Consider the following 18,957-nt stretch of genomic DNA (forward strand, 5'->3'; position numbering starts at 1 on the left):
CTCTAAAGATGCTACACAATGGCACTGACTGCTTGTAATGGGCTGAATTGTGTCCACCCCTGAAATTCATATGTTGAAGCCCTGACCTCCGGGATCTCAGAATGCAACCATATTTGGGTAAGGTCTTTAAAGGGGTAATTAAGTTAAAATGAGGTCTTTAGAGGCCTATTCCAGTATGACTGGTGTCCTTACAAGAAGAAATTTGGATACAGAGTGAGGACACAGGGAGAAGGTGGCCATCTGCAAGCCAAGGAGAGAGATCTCGAAAGAAATCAAACTGCCAACACCTTGATCTTGGACTTCTAGCCTCCAGAACTGTGAGAAAATAAACGTCTGTTGTTTCAGCCACCCAGTCTGGTATTTCGTTATGGCAGCCCTAACAAACTAACGCACTGCTTTTAAAGCCTTTCCTCATTTAATGTTTCCCAAACTTGACTAATTGTCAGGTTCACTTAGGATTTTTACTTGACTTTTCAACTGTAGATCAAAAGTTAGAAAGCAAATTACCATAGGTTAAGGAAAGAATAAACAATGAGGAAATAAAGTATAGACAAAACTTCACATCCTTTGGGAGTAAAGGAATGAGAAATTGATAGCAATTGCTAGTAATGGAGGAGGAGTTAGAGAGAAAATTTGTATTTTGTTTTGTTTGGACTTTTGTTCTACTTTGAAAAAGAGACTTGAAGGTGATTACTAAATGTCCAAGGGGAATACTGACAGAGCAAGAACCTGGATCAAGAGCCAAGGTAGAATAGTCAACTTCAGTAAGAAAGAGAGACATGATCTCCGAGACATAACTGATGATAATGATGATATCTCACACTTACACAGCACTTTTCATGTGCAGGACAGATCTAACCATTTCACATACATTAATCTAACACTCATAAAAACCCCATGAGGTAAGTCCTCTTATTATCCTACAATTCCCTTGTTTATTTTTTCTCCCTTCATCATGCTGATATGACTGAACTACCCTGCCTAAAACCAACTCTGCCAACTCCATGTCTGCTCCCATGCAGCTAAACGTGGCTGAAAAACACACCGACACTGACCGTTCTCATTTTAAGTTCATGTTCATAAAATCGTTAAGTGGACCTTTAATTTTTCCCTGGAATAATACCATATATCCCATGACCGTTTACTCTCCCAACATACCAAGACCATTATTTCATACTTTCTCCACTGTCCTGAAACTTCTAACACTAGCTGATCCTAAAATTCATATGAAAATGCAAGGGGCCCAAAATAGCCAAAACAATGCTGAGAAAAGAAGAACAAAGTTAGAAGACTCACACTTTCCTTTCCTTTTTTTTCAATTATTTTACTGAGGTCATATTGCTTTATAACATTGTGTAATTTCAGGTGTACATTATTATATATCAGTTTCTATACAGACTGCATCATGCTCACCACCAATAGTCTAATTTTTGCCCATCACCATACATATGTGCCCCTTTACCCTTTTCACCTAGCCCCCTCCACCCCCTTCCCCTCTGGTAACCACTAAACTGTTCTCTTTATCCATGCATTTGTTTAGTTTCCACATATGAGTGAAATCATACGGTGTTTGTCTTTCTCTGTCTGGCTTATTTTGCTTAACATAATACCCTCAAGGTCCATCCATGTTGTTGCAGATGGGATGATTTTGTCTTTTTTTGAAGCTGCATAGTATTCCATTTTATATATATACCACATCTTCTTTATCCATTCATCAGTTGATGGGCACTTGGGTTGCTGCCATGTCTTGGCTATTGTGAATAACGCTGCAATGAACATAGGGGTGCATAAATATCTTTGAATTGTTGATTTCATGTTCTTTGGATAAATACTCAGTAGTGGGGTAGCTGGATCGTAAGGTATTTCTATTTTTATTTTTTTGAGAAGTCTCCATACTGTTTTCCATCATGGCTACCAGTTTACATTCCCACCAGCAGTGTATGAGGATTCCCTTTTCTCCAAATCCTCTCTAACATTTGTTATTTTTTGTCTTGGTAATTATAGCCATTCTGATAGGTGTAAGGTGATCTCTCATTGTAGTTCTGATTTGCACTTCCCTAATAATTAGTGATGTTGAACATCTTTTCATGTGCCTGTTGGCCATCTCTATATCTTCTTTGGAAAAATGTCTGTTCATATCCTCTGCCCGTTTTTTGATCAGGTTGTTTTTTTGTTGTTGAGTTGTATGAGTTCTTTATGTATTTTGGAAATTAATCTCTTGTCAGATATATGATTTGCAAATATTTTCTCCTAGTTGATGGGTTGTCTTTTTGTTTTGTTCATGGTTTCCCTTGCCTTGCAGCAGCTTTTTAGTCTGATGTAGTTCCATTTGTTTATTTTTTCTTTTGTTTCCCTTGCCTGAGTAGACATGGTATTCGAAAAGATGCTGCTGAGACCAATGTCAAAGAGTGTACTACCTAGATTTTCTTCTAGGAGTTTTATGGTTTCAGGTCTTACATTCAAGTCTTTAATCCATTTTGAGTTAATTTTTATGTATGGTGTAAGATAATGGTCTACTTTTATTCTTTTGCACGTGGCTGTCCAGTTTTCCCAACACCATTTATTGAAGAGACTTTCCTTTCTCCATTGTATGCTCTTGCCTCCTTTATTAAAGATTAGCTGCCCATATATGTGTGGTTTTATTTCCGGGCTTTCAATTCTGATCATTGATCTGTGTGTCTGTTTTTGTGCCAGTACCATTCCATTTTGATTAGCATAGTTTTATAGTATATTTTGAAGTCAGGGATTGTGATGCCTCCAGCTTTGTTCTTTTTTCTAAGGATTGCTTTGGCTATTTGGGGTCTTTTGTTGTTCCATGTAAGTTTTAGGATTCTTTGCTCTATTTCTGTGAAGAATGTCTTTGGGATTCTGACTGGGATTGCACTGAATCTGTAGATTGCTTTAAGTAATATGGACATTTTACCTATGTTTGTTCTTTCAATCCATGAGCATGGGATATCTTTCCATTTCTTTATGCCTTCTTCGATTTCCTTCAATGTCTTATAGTTTTCAGTATACAAGTCTTTCACCTCCATGGTTAAATTTATTCCTAGATATTTTATTCTTTTTGTTGCGATTGTAAACAGGATTGTATTCTTGAGTTCTTTTTCTGCTAGTTCATTATTGGTGTATAGAAATGCAACTGATTTTTCTAAGTTGATTTTGTACCCTGAAACTTTGCTGTAGTTGCTGATTATTTCTAATAGCTTTCTGGTGGATTCTTTAGGGTTTTCTATATATAGAATCATGTAGTTCGCAAACAGCAAGAGTTTCACTTCTACCTTTCCAATTTGGATACCTTTTTCTTGCTTAATTGCTCTGGCCAAAACCTCCAGTACTGTGTTGAATAGGAATGGCGCAAGTGGGTGACTCATGCTTTCTGATTTCAAAACTTACTACAACACCATGATCAAGTGGGATTTATTCCAGGGATGCAGGGATGGTTCAACATCCACAAATCACTTAATGTGATACACTACATTAACAAAATTAACAATAAAAATCACGTGATCATCTCAATAGATGCAGAGAAAGCATTTGACAAGATACAGCATCTATTTATGATAAAAAAAACTTACTACAGAGCTACAGCAATCAAGACAGTGTGATACTGGCATAAGGACAGATATACAGATCGATGGAGTGGAATTTGAGAGTCAGAAATAAACCCTTACACTTATGGTCAATTGATTTTCAACAAGGGTGCCAAGACAGTCCAGTAGGGAAGAACAGTCTTTTCAACAAATGGTGTTGAGACAACTGGATATTCACATTCAAAAGAATGAAGTTGGACCCCTGCCTGACACCATATACAGAAATTAATTCAAAATGGATCATAGATCTAAATATAAGAGCTAAAACTATAAAACTCCTAGAAGAAAACATAGAAGTAAATCTTCTGTGATCTTATACTAGGCAATGGTTTCTTAGATATGACAAGATATGCACAAGTGACAAAAGGAAAAATAAGTAAATTGGCTTCATCAAAATTTAAAACTTTTGTGTTTCAAAGGGTACCATAAAGAAAGTAAAAAACAACCACGGAATGGGAGAAAATATTTGCAAATCAAAAATATCTGATAAGAGACTTGTATCCAATATATACAAAGAACTCCTACAAGTCAACAATAAATAGGCAAATAAACTAATTAAAAATGGGCAACAGGGGGCCAGCCCAGTGGCATAGGGGTTAAATTCGCATGCTCCACTTCGGTGGCCTGGGGTTTGCAGGTTCAGATCCCGGGCGCGGACCTGCACACCGCTTGTTGAGCCATGCTGTGGCAGGAGTCCCACATAAAACAGAGGAGGATTGGCAACAGATGTTAGCTCAGGGCTAATCTTCCTCACCAAAAAACAAACAAACAAAAAAAAAGATGGGCTGGCCTGGTGGCACAAGCAGTTAACTGCGCGCGCTCTGCTGCAGTGGCCCGGGGTTCGCTGGTTCGGATCCCAGGCATGCACCAACGCACCGCTTGTCAAGCCACGCTGTGGCGGCGTCCCGTGTAAAGAGGAAGATGGGCATGGATGTTAGCCCAGGGCCAGTCTTCCTCAGCAAAAAGAGGAGGATTGGCAGATATTAGCTCAAGGCCGATCTTCCTCAAAAAAAAAAAAAGAAGAAAGAAAGAAAAAGAATGAAATACTGATACATGCTACAACACAGATGAACCATGAAAATATTATGCCAAGTGAAAGAAGCCAGTCACAAAAGACCACATATTGTATGATTCCATTTATATGACATATCCTGATAAGACAAATCTATAGAGACAGAAAGTAGATTAGTGATTGCCAGGGAGTTGGGGAGATGGGAATGGGGAGTGACTGCTAATGGGTACAGGGTTTCTCTCTGGAGTGATGAAATGATCTGAAATTAGGTAGTAGTGATGGTTGCACAACCCTGTAATATACTAAAACCTACTCAACGGTGTACTTTAAAATGGTGAATTGTATGTTACATGAATTATATCTCAATAAAGCTGTTATTAAAAAAAACTTGTCAGACATGGCATTCCTCTCCTCAAAAACCTCCAGTGGTTTCCCGTTTCATCTAGAGTAAAAGTTAAAGTCCTTTCTAGGGTCTGCAAGGCCCTGCTAAATCTGGTCCCCCACTCACTATCTGACCTCATCTCCTACTACTCTCTTCTGGCTCACTCCACTCCAGCTGCACAGGCATGCTCCCACCCTAAAATTTGTCCCTATAGATACACGTATGGCTCACCCCCTCACTTCCTTCAGGTCTTTACTCAAAGGTCACCTTCTCCAAAAGGCCTTCCCAGACCATGATCTCTAAAATTTCAGTCCCTAACACGACCTACTCTCCTTCCCTCCTTTGTTTTTCTCCACAACCCTTATCACCAATGCATTATATGTTTCCGTTGTTTATTGTCTGTCTCCCAGTGAAAGAATGTTGAACTCGCCAAGAACGGGACTTTCTGTCTCTTGTTTGGTGCACCCAGAACAGAGCCTGGGACATGCAACTCAATAATTATTTGATTGGGAATAAATATCTATTTTTAAGGTGAGAGAATCCAGGCACAGAGAGGTTAAGTAAATTATGGAGCCTGAATTTAAACACAAGTGGTCTGAGTCCATGATCCTAATCCAGAGTCCATGATCCTAATCACTATCCTAACCACTGATAAGAATTAAGAAGTCTGGTGGGGCAGAAGGTCCTCAGGATTACTGAAAAGGGAGGGAGGTGGATAAGGAAGGTCATGGTCGATGGTCTGTCAGAATCAGCTTCAGAGAATGACCAAAGTGAAACTGGACACTTCTAACACAGAAAATAGGTCATTATTATTTTTCATTCCCTGGCCCCCCACCACCAAAAACACTCAATTTACATTCTTCCCTTAACTTTTTTTTTTAATTTTTTTTTTTTTTTTGAGGAAGACCAGCCATGAGCTAACATCCGATGCCAATCCTCCTTTTTTTTTGCTGAGGAAGACTGGCCCTGGGCTAACATCCGTGCCCATCTTCCTCTACTTTATATGAGACGCCACCATAGCATGGCTTAACAAGCCGTGCGTCTGTGTGTGCCCAGGATCCGAACCGGCGGCGAGAACCTTGGGCCGCCACAGCAGAGCGCGCGCACTTAACTGCTTGCGCCACTGGGCCGACCCCTCCCTTAAGTTTTTTTTGAGACTCAAGTGACTATAACTGATTTGAAGTAGATAATTATTATTAATAATTATCCACAAGGCAACTCAGAATAAAAATAACAAGAGCCAAATCAGACTTCTGACACTAGAAAAAAATGGAAAGCAAAACAATGTCATTCAATCTCCCTGGTGGTCTGGAGATCAGGAGAGAGGTTTAAAAACAGATCTGCAAGTGACTGCTATACCAGCTATCTTGAAACCCAGCAACAGATGGAGTCACCAAGGGACACTGGGTTGAGTACAAGGAGAGAGAGGGGAGGCTGAGGTCAATACTTACAGGAAACTAGCATGTAATCCTGAGGAAGAGGAGCCAGCAAAACAGAATGTAAAAAATGTGTTTTCTATTAACTCTGCCCTTAAATGCGTATGATTTGATAAAAATTTTTCAGTTGTATTATTTTTTCAGATCTAATTAATCTGTTGTAAATCCATCATGAAACAAACTCACCTCATAAGTAGTAATATCTATGCCTGCATATGGTACGACAGCCAGAAGACTAGGAATATAACCTTTGTAAAAGCCTGTAACCCTTTCAATCTTCCAAATCTTCCTGGCACAATCCAATATCCCAGAGTGCTGTCCAGTTCTACTTATAGCCAAATTAGTTTTTAAAACCTGAATGTGAAAGAAATTAATGTTATAAGGTCATTGATCTGTTATCTAACCCAGAGCATTCCCATAAATTGTGGGTTACCGTGCTCATCCATTATTATGGAATTAAAAAGAGAAAACAATCTTACGTCAAACTGTGTTTTCAATGACAGTATACCTATACATTTTCCTACTATTCCCCAGAATATTTTAGTTTTCCATAGGAGTATTTTACAAATAGAGTGCTTAAATGCTTTTACCAAATTTCTGAATGTAACTTGGTAGGAAGATAGAGTGTCTGAATCCAGCTCTGTCTTCTTTTTGTCCAAATTACATAAGAGTGGAGCCATGGCTATTGTACTGTGACTCAGATAAGGAACCCAAAAGAAAAGTGAAGTTCTTACAACCTCCATTCCCAATCTTAGTATCCTAATAAACTGACATTAGGATTTCACGAACATCTACACACATATATATACACACACACCTTGTGAATGGCTACAGATATGCAAGATTTTTTTAACACTTGCCATATAAGTCACTAAACATTTTGTTTGATCAAGATTTCCAAAACTGAACTCTTGATCTTCCTTCTCAATCTGCTCTGCATGCAGCCTTGCCCATCTTAGTTGAGTATATCTCCATCCTTTCAGTTGCTCAAGATGAAAAACTTGAAGTCACCCTTGACTCCTTTTTCTCTTATTCCCTACATCTAATCCATCAGGAAATCCTATTGGGTCTACCTTCAAAATACATCCAGAATCTCACCAACTTCTTTGTTATCACCACGGTTTAAATCACTACGATCTTTCTCCTGCATCAATTCCATTGCTTCCTAACTTCCCCTCTTGCCACCTGCAGTCTATTCTCAATATAGCAGCCAGAATGATCCTTTTATAAAGAAAGTCAGGTCATCTACTCCAAACCCTACAATGGCTCCTCATATCACCAGAGTAACTGTGAAAGCTTTCTCTGATCTATCTGATCTGCCTCCCCCATTAGCCCTCTGACCTCATCTTCTACAACTCCCCCCCTCATTCACTTTGCTCCACACACCAGCCTTTACTGTTCCTTGGGCCAGCCAGACATACACCCACCTTAGGGCCTCTTGCATGTTCCCTCTGCCTGGAATTCCCTCACCTCCTTCCAAGTCTTTGCTCAAAAAGTCACCCTATCAATGAGCCTACCCATCTTCTTTAACACTGCTACCCCACCCCCTGATATTCTGCTTCCCCTTACACTGTTCTAATATTTTCTTTTTCCCATACCACTTATCACCTTAGAAGGTATTGATCACCTTCTAAAATACTATATAATTTATTTCTTATGTTTATTGTCTGTCTTCGCTGCTAGAACATAAGTTTCTCAAGTGCTTAGAACAGTGCCTGACAAGTAATAGGTGCTCAATAAATATTTGTTGAATAAATTAATCAAGGTAAAGATTTCTTGGCTTCAAAAGCTTAAAAACTCCAGTCTACTGTCCTTATAATTGAAATGATTTTCTATTCTCAAGACAAAATAATCATCCTTTTTGTTGTTGTTGTTTATTTAGAGATTTTTTTTTTTGAGGAAGATTGGCCCTGAGCTAATGTCTGTTGCCAATATTCCTTTTTTTCCCTTTTTTCTCCCTAAAGCCCCAGTAGATAGTTGCATGTCATAGTTGTACATCCTTCTAGTTGCTCTGTGTGGGACGCCGCCTCAGCATGGCTTGATGAGCGGTGCATAGATCCGCACCCAGGATCTGAACCGGCAGACCCTGGGCTGTGAAGTGGAGCACACAAACTTAACCGCTACACCACTGGGCGGTCCCATGTTGTTGTTGTTTTTAAATGTAAACATATATATATAATTAAAAGTGAAAGCACCACTCCCACATACACATAAATACCAAAGTAAAGAAAGACCAAAAACAAAAAAAACAAAAAAAGACAGAGGAACTGATCCAGAAAAAGGGTATTACAGAGACCTGACACATGATCCTATATTGGATACCCCTCAAATTTTTTTAATGTAAAAAATTACTATTACAACAAATGGCAATTAATGACATCTAAATAAGGACTGTGGATTAGATAATAGTATTGTATTATTGCTACATTTCCTGATTTTGATAATATATAAATAAAGTTCTTGTTCTTAGGAAATTCCTACTGAAATATTTAGAGGTAAAAGGGCACAATGTTTCTAACTTTCTATCTACACACACACACACACACACACACACACACACACACACATGCACATATGTATGGAGACAGAGACAGGGAGCAAATGTTGCAAAATATATACTGGCATTTGTATAAAGAGTATCCAGGATTTCCCGGGGCTATTCTATAAATTTAGTTTGAAATCATATCAGAATAAAAATTCATCTCCGCCCACCACACACAAAAAAAGCAAAAACCACCACCCCACAGTGATTGGTTTTCTTTTACATTTTTGTTCTTAGATTTGCCTTTGTTAAACCATAACTTCTCCACTAATCCTGGCAAGTACAAAAGCTGATACACCATTTGTAACAGGAGTCTGGAACCCTTGGGGAAATGATGGAATAAAATGGAAAGGCTAAGAGGAATAGATACAAGGCAGAAAGGAAAGCATACAGAAAACCCTGATGATGCTGAAGTTCAGTATGAGAAAAAGAGCTATAGCTCTGTGTCAAGTAAGTGGTCCTCAATTTTATCCTCTTTCCTTTGTCACTGAGAGACGCTATGACAGAAATGTATACGCAGGACTCTCCTTATCTCCTACTAAATCAGTTACTTCTTTACTGTGCAAATGTGAAGCCACATAATCTGAAGGAAGTACTGCTTACCCTAGGTTATATATAAATACTGTCACACAAATACACAGGCCAGTTTAGACCCTGAAAGGAAAATCATCTTAAAATTTAAAAACTAGGTGCAAAATTTATATTGTTTTTTACAATTGGATGTTTCATCCTTGTGATATGAAGGAGTAAAAAAGAATCGACATTACAAAAAAAATACTCAAAATATATTTAAATTACTTACAGCAGCTCTGACTCATAGCTCTAAAATTAATCACTTTCATGTTTAATCCAGGTGCTGGTGTGTTTCTTGTATCCATTAATTTGGAATTTAGAAAAAATAAAGTTAACAGAACAAACTGAAGACTTTAAAATAAGTATAGTTAAAATCCTCAGAGGAATTCAAGAGTATATTGAATCTAGGTTTAGAAAAAAACTAGACATATTGGAAATTAACATTTTCATCACTGAAAAACAATTCAACAGACTGGCTGTAGAGCAACATGGAAACAGCTAAGGAGTAAATCCAGGATGGGCACATCAAGTCAATGAATTCTCCCAGAATATAACTCAGAAGGGTAAAGAAAGAGAAAGAATAAGAAAAAGGACTCATGGGCTTTGGGATGATATCACCAGGAATTCCAATACCCATCAAATAAGAGTTTCAGAAGGAGAGTACAGAAGGATCAAAAAGAAAAACACAATCCAAAATTTAATAGTAGAAAATTTCCCAGGGTTGTAAAAATGCAGACATTTTCATTGAAAAGACCCAAAATTAACTAAGTAAGATGAAACGAAAGGGTCCAAACCTACACATGTCATGGTGAAATTTCAGAAAAACAAGGATTAATGGAAAATCTTAAGAGCTTCTAGATTATTCAAATTAATAAGAGTAATGTAGAGTGGTTGGATACAAGTTAAACATAAAAATCCAAGAGTTTTCATATATACCAGCAATAAACATTAGCAAAATGTAATGGAATACATTAATAGCAACAAATATCACAAAATATCTAGTAATACAAAAGCCTCAAAATGTGTAAGACATATATAAGAAAATTATAAACATTATCAAAGAATATAACAGAAGATCTAAATAGAGAGAGACATACCTCATTTCTGGATGAAAACAAGATTCAGTATTGTAATTGTCATTTCTTCCCCAAATTCACTCAGTACAGTTAGAGTCAAATCTCAACTGGGTTGGTTTTTGTTTTTGTTTTTGTTTTTTAAGGAAACTTGGCAAGCCAGTTCTAAAGTTCATATGGAAAGGAAAATGCAAAAATAGAACAGCAACAGAAACACCAGCTTAGATGTCACAGCTCTGGTGACATTGCCCTAATGATAGATTTTTCCTGCTCAATATAATTGCTACTAATGATAAGAGGATTGTGGCGCATTTGAAAAAAAAAATTAGCCATAATTTTTACTAAAGAAAGCAATTAAATCAGCTTTTTTCAACAGCACTTACCTCTAAGGGGTAAACAAAAGACTGTGCAGTAGCACCAGCCAAAGAAGCAGAAGCAAACTTCTCAATAGTTTCTAATTTGACTCCTTCAGAAGAAAGAAACTTCATATACTGTATTAACAAGAGTTCAAAGGTATGTTAGTACTCGGAAGTCGCAAAGGGCATACAACTTATTCAATATCAATGAATACCTAGGCGTGTAATTTATAATGCACATTACCAAGCACCTAAATATACTCATGTACATTGGATAGAAGGCCCCAACCTTAACAGTAGAGACTTCTTGTATGTCTTTTTGCCTAGAATAAGATCTGGTATATAGCAGACATCTAACAAGTGTTGATTATAGTAAGGAATTAATATAATGAGAATGGAAACAATTGAGACGGAAACAACTGAGAACCTTATGCAATAAGTTCTGATAGCAACTGTGTCAAATTTTAATGCAGCAACATGACATGACAAACAAACCCAGGATTTGATCTTGGCTAGGTCGCTTATTGAGTAATCTAGGGCAAGTTATTTAACTTCTCTATAACTCAGTTTCTTTATCTGGAAAATGAAGGTAAGTGCCTTGTCCATGCCAATCACCATTATACCTGCAGTTCGTACTTTGCAGAAGTGTTGTGAAGATTAAACGCAATAATGCAGACATGTAAAGTGCTTGCCACATAGAAACTGAGGAAGTGATCATTATTACTGCATATATCACTGATGATAAAGTTTTCCTTAAGGATTTTCAATAGAATATCTCCTTGGCCACTGTGGTCTTTATTTTAGCTTCTTTCAAGCCAATCAGTACATCCTATCACTCTGCAATATTGATTAGCTCAAGAATGCCTATATGACACAACCTGGACCAGTGAGATCCAAGGAAATGTTATAGTGAGACTTCTCGAAAGAAGCTCCCTTTCTCTTCTGAGAGAACAGCAAGGAGAGTCAGCTGTCTTCCTGCTACACAGGAACAAAGAAACGTGAAACCCTGGAAGCCTCTGGCAGTCATCTTTCACCCACAAAGGGAGTGAATCTTAGGAAAAAGCACTCAGTGTGAGTCAGAGAGAAGAGAGGGGAGGAAATGGAGTCTTTAGGGACGCTTAAGCTGATAAATGAAACCTCATCAGAAGTCCACCCTATTTCTGAATGTGAGAAAATAAATTCCCTGTATTATTATGCAAGCCAATTTGAGTCCCACTTTCTGTTATTTATGACCTAAAGATTCCTAACTGATAAGAGCACCTCAAGCTCCACATGCCTGAAGCTAAATGCACACTCTTCCCTCCCCCAAATCTTGTGATCTTCCTAAAGGACAGATGTCATTTCCAAAAATAGTATACTATGAATGGTGCCCCTGGGAACGTGTGACATAGTCTTGCCCAGATGTTCCCCATCACAATAAATGGCCCCAGTTGAACAAACTAGAAACTTCAGTATCATTCTTAACACCTCCCTCTCTCTTACACTTCACAAGCAATTATAACAAAATCTTAGCTACTTCCTACATAACTTTATGATCTATCCACTTTCTCTCCACTGATATCACTCTCACCTCTCACCTGGATTACAGCATACTGGCCCAACTGTTCTCCCTCCACAAGCTTTTGCCCTTCCTCACTTGCCTGCCTGCCTCTTCAGCCTCATCTTTAACCACAATCTCCACTCTAGCCATACTGAGCTTCTTTTAGTACGTTAAACACACCTTGCTCTTTTCCCTCCAGGGCTTTACACATGTTATTCCCTCCGCCTGGAACATTCTTTGCTTTGTCTTTCAACTGGAAATTTTCCACTTACTCTTTTGGTTTCAACTCAAACGTTACCTCCTCCAGGAGGACTTTCCTAGCCCTCAACCTAGTTTGAGTCCCTCTGTATCATTTTCCCATGGTACCCTGTATTATGCTTTATGTAATACTTGGGACCATTGTTTATCGAGTGCTTACGATGTGCCAAGCTTCTTGCAGGGTAGATATGACTTCCCACATTTTCTGGATGAGACAACTGATGTTCAGAGACATTATGGGAACTTGTCCAAGTTCACACAGCTAGAATGTGCCAAATACATGTCTGTGGTCTCTAAAGCCCTGCTCTGTCCACTGCCTCATTTTGTCTTCCTTGATTCAATGATATAAAGTTGAATTCAGTGAACTTACTATACTATTGTGAAGTTTCAAGGTAGAAACCCAAATGCATCATCTAAAATAGCTTTTATTGAGGAAATATTAAGACCATAAAGAAGGAATTTCTTTTAAAAACAGCATTAAGATAAAATAAAAGCATTATTATTATATAATAATATTATAATACTGTTCCAATATAGATATTAACAACTGTTTCCCTGTGTTTTGTAATAGTCTGAGGCAATTTTTTAAAAAATAAAATTTAATAACTTTTCCTTGTTAATAAATGTCATAGGCAGTACAGCTTTACCTGTTCATACGACCAGACCTTAACAGCTGTTTCAGGAGCAATCTTGAGAACATTCACACCATTTCCTCTCCACAAAGAAATGACTCCACCCTCTTTCACCATCTCTATTAAACGGCTTATTATCTTCACATTCTGTGTTTCTAAACTCTGAGCCTTGAAAAGGAAAGGAAGAATTTTGAAAATCACAACATGACTTGAAGAGCTTTGAAAATCACATATTGTAATTTTCATATGGTAGGCAGGAAAGAGTTAAAGTTCCCAAAATATTGAAAGTCTCTCCTAATGGGGAAGCAGCAGCTGTTTGGGTGATTAGAAAGCTTTGGAAGCATGTTTATTTTGATCCTTGCTCTATAGCTTAGGAAGGAGGACACCTTAGGCGTGAGACATGGATAAACATGCCATAAACATGGTTGCTTTGTTTCCTGCTCCTCAGGGGGATGAACAAATGGCTCTCCCATGATGAAAAGAATGAATCAGGTGTAAATTTCAAAATCAGAACCAAAGAAGCCACATTCCTGAAAAGCTAAGGACACTGAAACTCAGAGAACTTATTGCTAACAAGTGGCTGTGAAGCCTCTAACAAATATGATCATTATGGTCAGTGTAAGCAGAGAACAGAGGTGAAATCCAACTAATTCTGTGGCCAACAGACCTGAGACTTTCTCCATGGCACATATCGGAAAAGAGATATTCAGTTTAGCCTTGAGACAGCATCAGAGAATGTGCCTGGTACATTGAATATACTGAGTATAACATAAGAAAAATTAAGCCCAGAACAATGTGATCCAGCATGTGATTGAAGACAACGGGAGGAAAAAAAGACAAATTCAACGAATATAGTCCAGTAAGAGAAGATGCAAAAGTGGTTTAAAAATAAGAAGCACTAAAGAGCTATTTGTTTTTAGGGGACCTGGGAAGGCACCCCTTGCAGTAAGACAGTTGGATGCTTACTAAATGTGGAGGGGACCAGAAGGCTCCATGCAATACATATATGAAGAGGAAAGGTGGAAAAAATGACCAAAAAATGAAAAAACAAAAATCCAAGAACCAGAATGAGGATAATCACTAAGTTAGCTGCAGCCAGAAGACAATTACCAACTCACTATTGAAGAAAGACATGTAAACTCAGAATGATACCTGTATAGTACAGCCACAATAATAAATGTTTGCTTTAATTGTGCAATAAATCTGTATAGGAGGGCTGATATTCAACCAATATATAAAATAAGGAAATACTTCTAGACTGGCTGGTACATAGTCACTGAGCTGAGCCCTTGCATACCCACCCCCTACTGCACCAGTCACTTTGGCTCCAGGGAGTCCCAGGTGGACTCCACTTTGAAGGGATGCCTGCCCAGGTGACCACTAACCAGTCTACATACCTGCCTTCCTACCAGCCAACCACCCTCTCATGTCAGTTCAGAGCAAGTTCAGACAAAGACAGGGGAGAAAACGCCCCTGAAGGTGACATTTGCACCCTGAAAGGCAAATGCTAGGTATCCATTTGACCCCAGAGCTGTGACAGACCACCACCAGCCAGTGCACTCCAAAAGTTACCTTACATGGCCATTTATTGGTACTGTAGCCTTTGTGGCATTCTTTAGTCTACACAGATTGTTAAATATTTTTTAAACCATTCCTCCTATAGAGTCAAGTCATAATGTAATAATGTAATCAAAATATTCTCCTTCGAGTGACATAAAAAGGTATATCAGTTAACTATTGCTGTGTAACAAACCACCCTACAAAACTCAGTAGCTCAAACAACAACCATTTCATTTGCTTGTGATTCTATGGATTAGCAATTTGGACTGGGATCAACTAGGTGGTTCTTCTGCTATTCTTTCCTCTGGTCACTTATGTGGCTGTAGTCATCTGACAATTTCACTAGAGCTGGATGGTCCAAGATGGCTTCAAACATATGGCTGGTGATTGGTGCTTACTGTTAGCTGAGCCTCTCTCTCTCCATGTGGTTTCTTATTTTCAAATAGGTTAGTCCAGGCTTCTTTGCATGATGGTCTCAAGGCATTAAGAAAGCAAGAGCAAAAGCTGCAAGATCTCTTGAAGCCTAGGCTTAGAAGTCCCTGAACAAGGCCAACGCAGATTCAAGGGATGGAAAAATAAACTCCACCTCTTGATAGGAGGAGTAGCAAAGTCACATTGCAAAGAGTGTGCTAACAAGGATGGGAAGAATTATGGAGTCTATCTTTGCAAACAATCTACCACCAGGAGGTATGGCATTAGATCCATAGAGAAAGAAATATTTTTCTGGCACAGCACTTGGCTTTACAATGAATAATATTTATATCATCATAAGAACATAAATGCTATTTATTGATTTTAAACAGTTAAAATAATCCTATTGATAAAACATAGAGGATATAAATATGATTATAGAATGGAATATAATATTAACAACACTGATAATTTTGAAAAGGATATACTTCAACTCTCTCCTAGGTAGTCATAAATGCCATTAGTAAGATAAAAATATAAGTGACAAGGGGCCAGCCTGGTGGCATAGCGGTTAAGAGCATGCGCTCCACTGCGGCGGCCCAGGTTCAGATCCCGGGCTCGCACCGAGGCACCGCTTGTCAGGCCATGCTGTGGCGGCGTCCCACATAAAGTGGAGGAAGATCGACACAGATGTCAGCCCAGGGCCAGTCTTCCTCAGCAAAAAGAGGAGGATTGGCATGGATGTTAGCTCAGGGCTATCTTCCTCACAAAAAAAAAACATATATGTATATATAAGTGACAGGATTCACTCCAGTTTTTAGATCCTCCTGAAAGTTTTGGTGCACCACTTATTATCTCTCTTGCCAGCAAGATCTTTTATAAACTATTACCTGGTGTTGGTGAGGATACAGGCAAACAGGTAATACATAAGTTACTAGGAAAAGTATAAATTAGTATTACCTTTCTGGAGGAAAATATGACAAAATATCAAAAGCCTTAAGATATACATAGAATTCCACTTGTGGTAATGGCAAGCTAGGTAATTAGGACTGAACTTCCCACTAAGGACAACTGAAAAAGCTGATGAAATGTATTTTTCTTAAAGGTACCCATGAGCTAACAAGACAGAGACATATTACAGGGCCAATATCTAGGAGAGAAGGAGAAAACCCAGAAAGGTAAGACAAGTACTCAAGTGTATTTTGGATACAGAAGAAACAATTGTGAAATTAAGTTGTTGTTTTGGTGGCTTCACAGGGTTAACAGAGAACAAAAGAGAAAGCTCACGCCCACCAAAGGTATAGGCCTCTGACAAACCACCTCCACTTTAAATTGGGGCTTTGCAGGGCTATACCCTCATGGTAAGGGTAAATGGGAAGAAAGCAGCCTCTGCAAGGACTCGCTGCATGGCTTTGTATCACCTGGGCCATCCAGGGAACTTCAAGACTTGAACTTGAATTAAAGTGATCCCAGATGGACAGCACTCCCAGGTACCTGACAGAAACAAACAAAAATCTAGTCTGAAGTTGGATATCATCATCCTAGTCCCCAAATTATCACTACAAGTGATATTTTAAAAACAAACAAAAAAACTAATGGAGGGGAAAAAACCAGAAGGATTTTTTAAAATACAATAGAAGGCAAGAAAGGAGAAAGAGAATCTTAGAATAGGCAAGGCAAATAAAAAGCATAAAATAAGATGGTAGCTTTAAATAAAAATATTAATAAGTATATTAACTATAAATGGAATAAATCTTTCAGTTAAAGATATGACAAAATTCAACCGTATGCTGTAAGTGACTTATCTAAAACATATAAATACAGAAAGTTTGAAAATAAAAGGGTGACAAAGGATACATCACACAAATCCCAACAAGGAGAGGGGAGTGTGGCTATATTAATGTCAGATAGAATAGAACTAAAAGTGTTTATGAAGATAAAGAGGGTCACTTCACAATGATAAAAGGTTCAATTCACCAAGAGTATACAAATTTGGGGCCTCAAGACATATAAAGGAAAAAGTGAGAGAGCTGCAAGGGAAGGGCAAAACCTGGGAGGGGTCCCTGCACCCTGGCCCTGGTATCTCACCCTCAGTGAGAGAGGTCTGAGGGAGTGTGGCAGAATGCAGAAGCAGGAGCCTCCCATGCATAGAGGGAAAGAGAAGATGGCAAAAGAAACAATGAGGCTACAAAAAACTTGTGGAGTTTTCAAGTAACTAATTCACAGGAAATTTAGTTCTTGTGGTCATTCCTTGGTTCCCTTGGTGACAGGAGAGAATACAAATAAACAGGATGTGTAAATTCCTTTTATAACACAAATTATGAGTTGCTAAGAGAGTAGAGTGCTTATCTTAAAAGTGCTTATCACAAGAAAAAAAGTTGTAACTATGTGTGGTGATGGATGTTAACTAGACTTATTGTGGTGATCATTTTGTAATACATACATGTATCAAATTATATGTTATACACCTGAAAGTAATATAAGGTTATATGTCAATTATCTCTCAATTTTAAAAATTCTGTGGGAGAAACATAGCTAGAAAACACAACTAATGGCAGAGGAAATCTATACCAGTGACCTAAAATATCCAGTCCTTCATTTTGAATATGAAAGAACAATAAAGAATCACCATATATACAGGGAGAGGAATGCAGCATAAAAATCTAAAACTAAGATAAACAGAATAACTAATTCCAGAGAAAATAGTGGCAATTCAGGAAACTACAGTTAACTAAGACAAAATAATATAAGGAAACCTCGAATATCCTCAGAAAGAATCAAGATGATATTTAACCAATAAAAAAATACCAAACAAGAAAAAGATACTCTGAAAAGGGACAATCAAAGGGATAAAAAGAGCTCTTGGAAATTAAAAATGTGATTGCTGAAATAAGAAGTTCAATAAAAAGGTTTAAAACTATGATCAAAGAAATTTCCCAGAATATTGAGTAAAACAACATAGTGCTAGAAAAATATTTATGGGGCCAGCCCCCGTGGCCTAGTGGTTAAGTTTGACATGCTCTGCTTCAGCAGCCCAGGTTTGGTTTCCAGGCATGGACCTACACCACTCATCAGTGGCCATGCTGTGGCGGCGGCTCACATACAAAATAGAGGAAGATTGTCAACAGGTGTTAGCTCAGGGTGAATCTTCTTCAGCAAAAAAAAAAAAGAAAACAAAATATTTATGAACAGATCAGGTGTATGGGGGTCAATCCAGGAGGTACAACATCCAACTAATAAGAATTCCAGGAGGGAGAAAATGGAGGGAAGAAAATTAAGAGAGAAATAATAGAATATACTAATGCTGAGGAAAGATATAAGTTTACAGTTGGCAAGAGCCCACCAAGTATCAAGCACAATGGACAAAAAAAGAACCTACCTAAACTTACATTGTACAATTTCAGAACGCCCAGTGTAGAGCCATGACTAAAAACTTTCCAGAGGAAAACCAGGGCAACTATAAATCAGAGTGGCATCAGACTTCTCAGAAGTAACACTGGATGCTAGAAAATAGTAGAGTAACGCCTTAAAAGTTCTGAGGGAAAGCATTTTTAACCTTGGTGTCCATACTCAGACAAACTGCCAATCA

The 18,957-nt window shown here is 38.1% G+C and overlaps 1 protein-coding gene across 1 annotated transcript in view; it reads right to left on the reverse strand.

Moving 5' to 3' along the window:
* The window catches only part of LOC131401039 (mitochondrial adenyl nucleotide antiporter SLC25A24-like), a 48,555-nt gene that overhangs the window by 11,756 nt on the left and 17,842 nt on the right, over window positions 1-18,957 (reverse strand). Inside the window, exons 6-8 of the mRNA XM_058535984.1 lie at window positions 13,413-13,557; window positions 10,995-11,102; window positions 6,610-6,777 (exon numbers count right to left, since the gene is read on the reverse strand). Of these exons, the coding sequence (XP_058391967.1) occupies window positions 6,610-6,777; window positions 10,995-11,102; window positions 13,413-13,557 (421 nt within the window). The remainder of the gene's footprint in view (window positions 1-6,609; window positions 6,778-10,994; window positions 11,103-13,412; window positions 13,558-18,957) is intronic.

The sequence above is a fragment of the Diceros bicornis genome, chromosome 4 (assembly GCF_020826845.1).
Source record: "Diceros bicornis minor isolate mBicDic1 chromosome 4, mDicBic1.mat.cur, whole genome shotgun sequence".
Taxonomy (NCBI): Eukaryota; Metazoa; Chordata; class Mammalia; order Perissodactyla; family Rhinocerotidae; genus Diceros; species Diceros bicornis.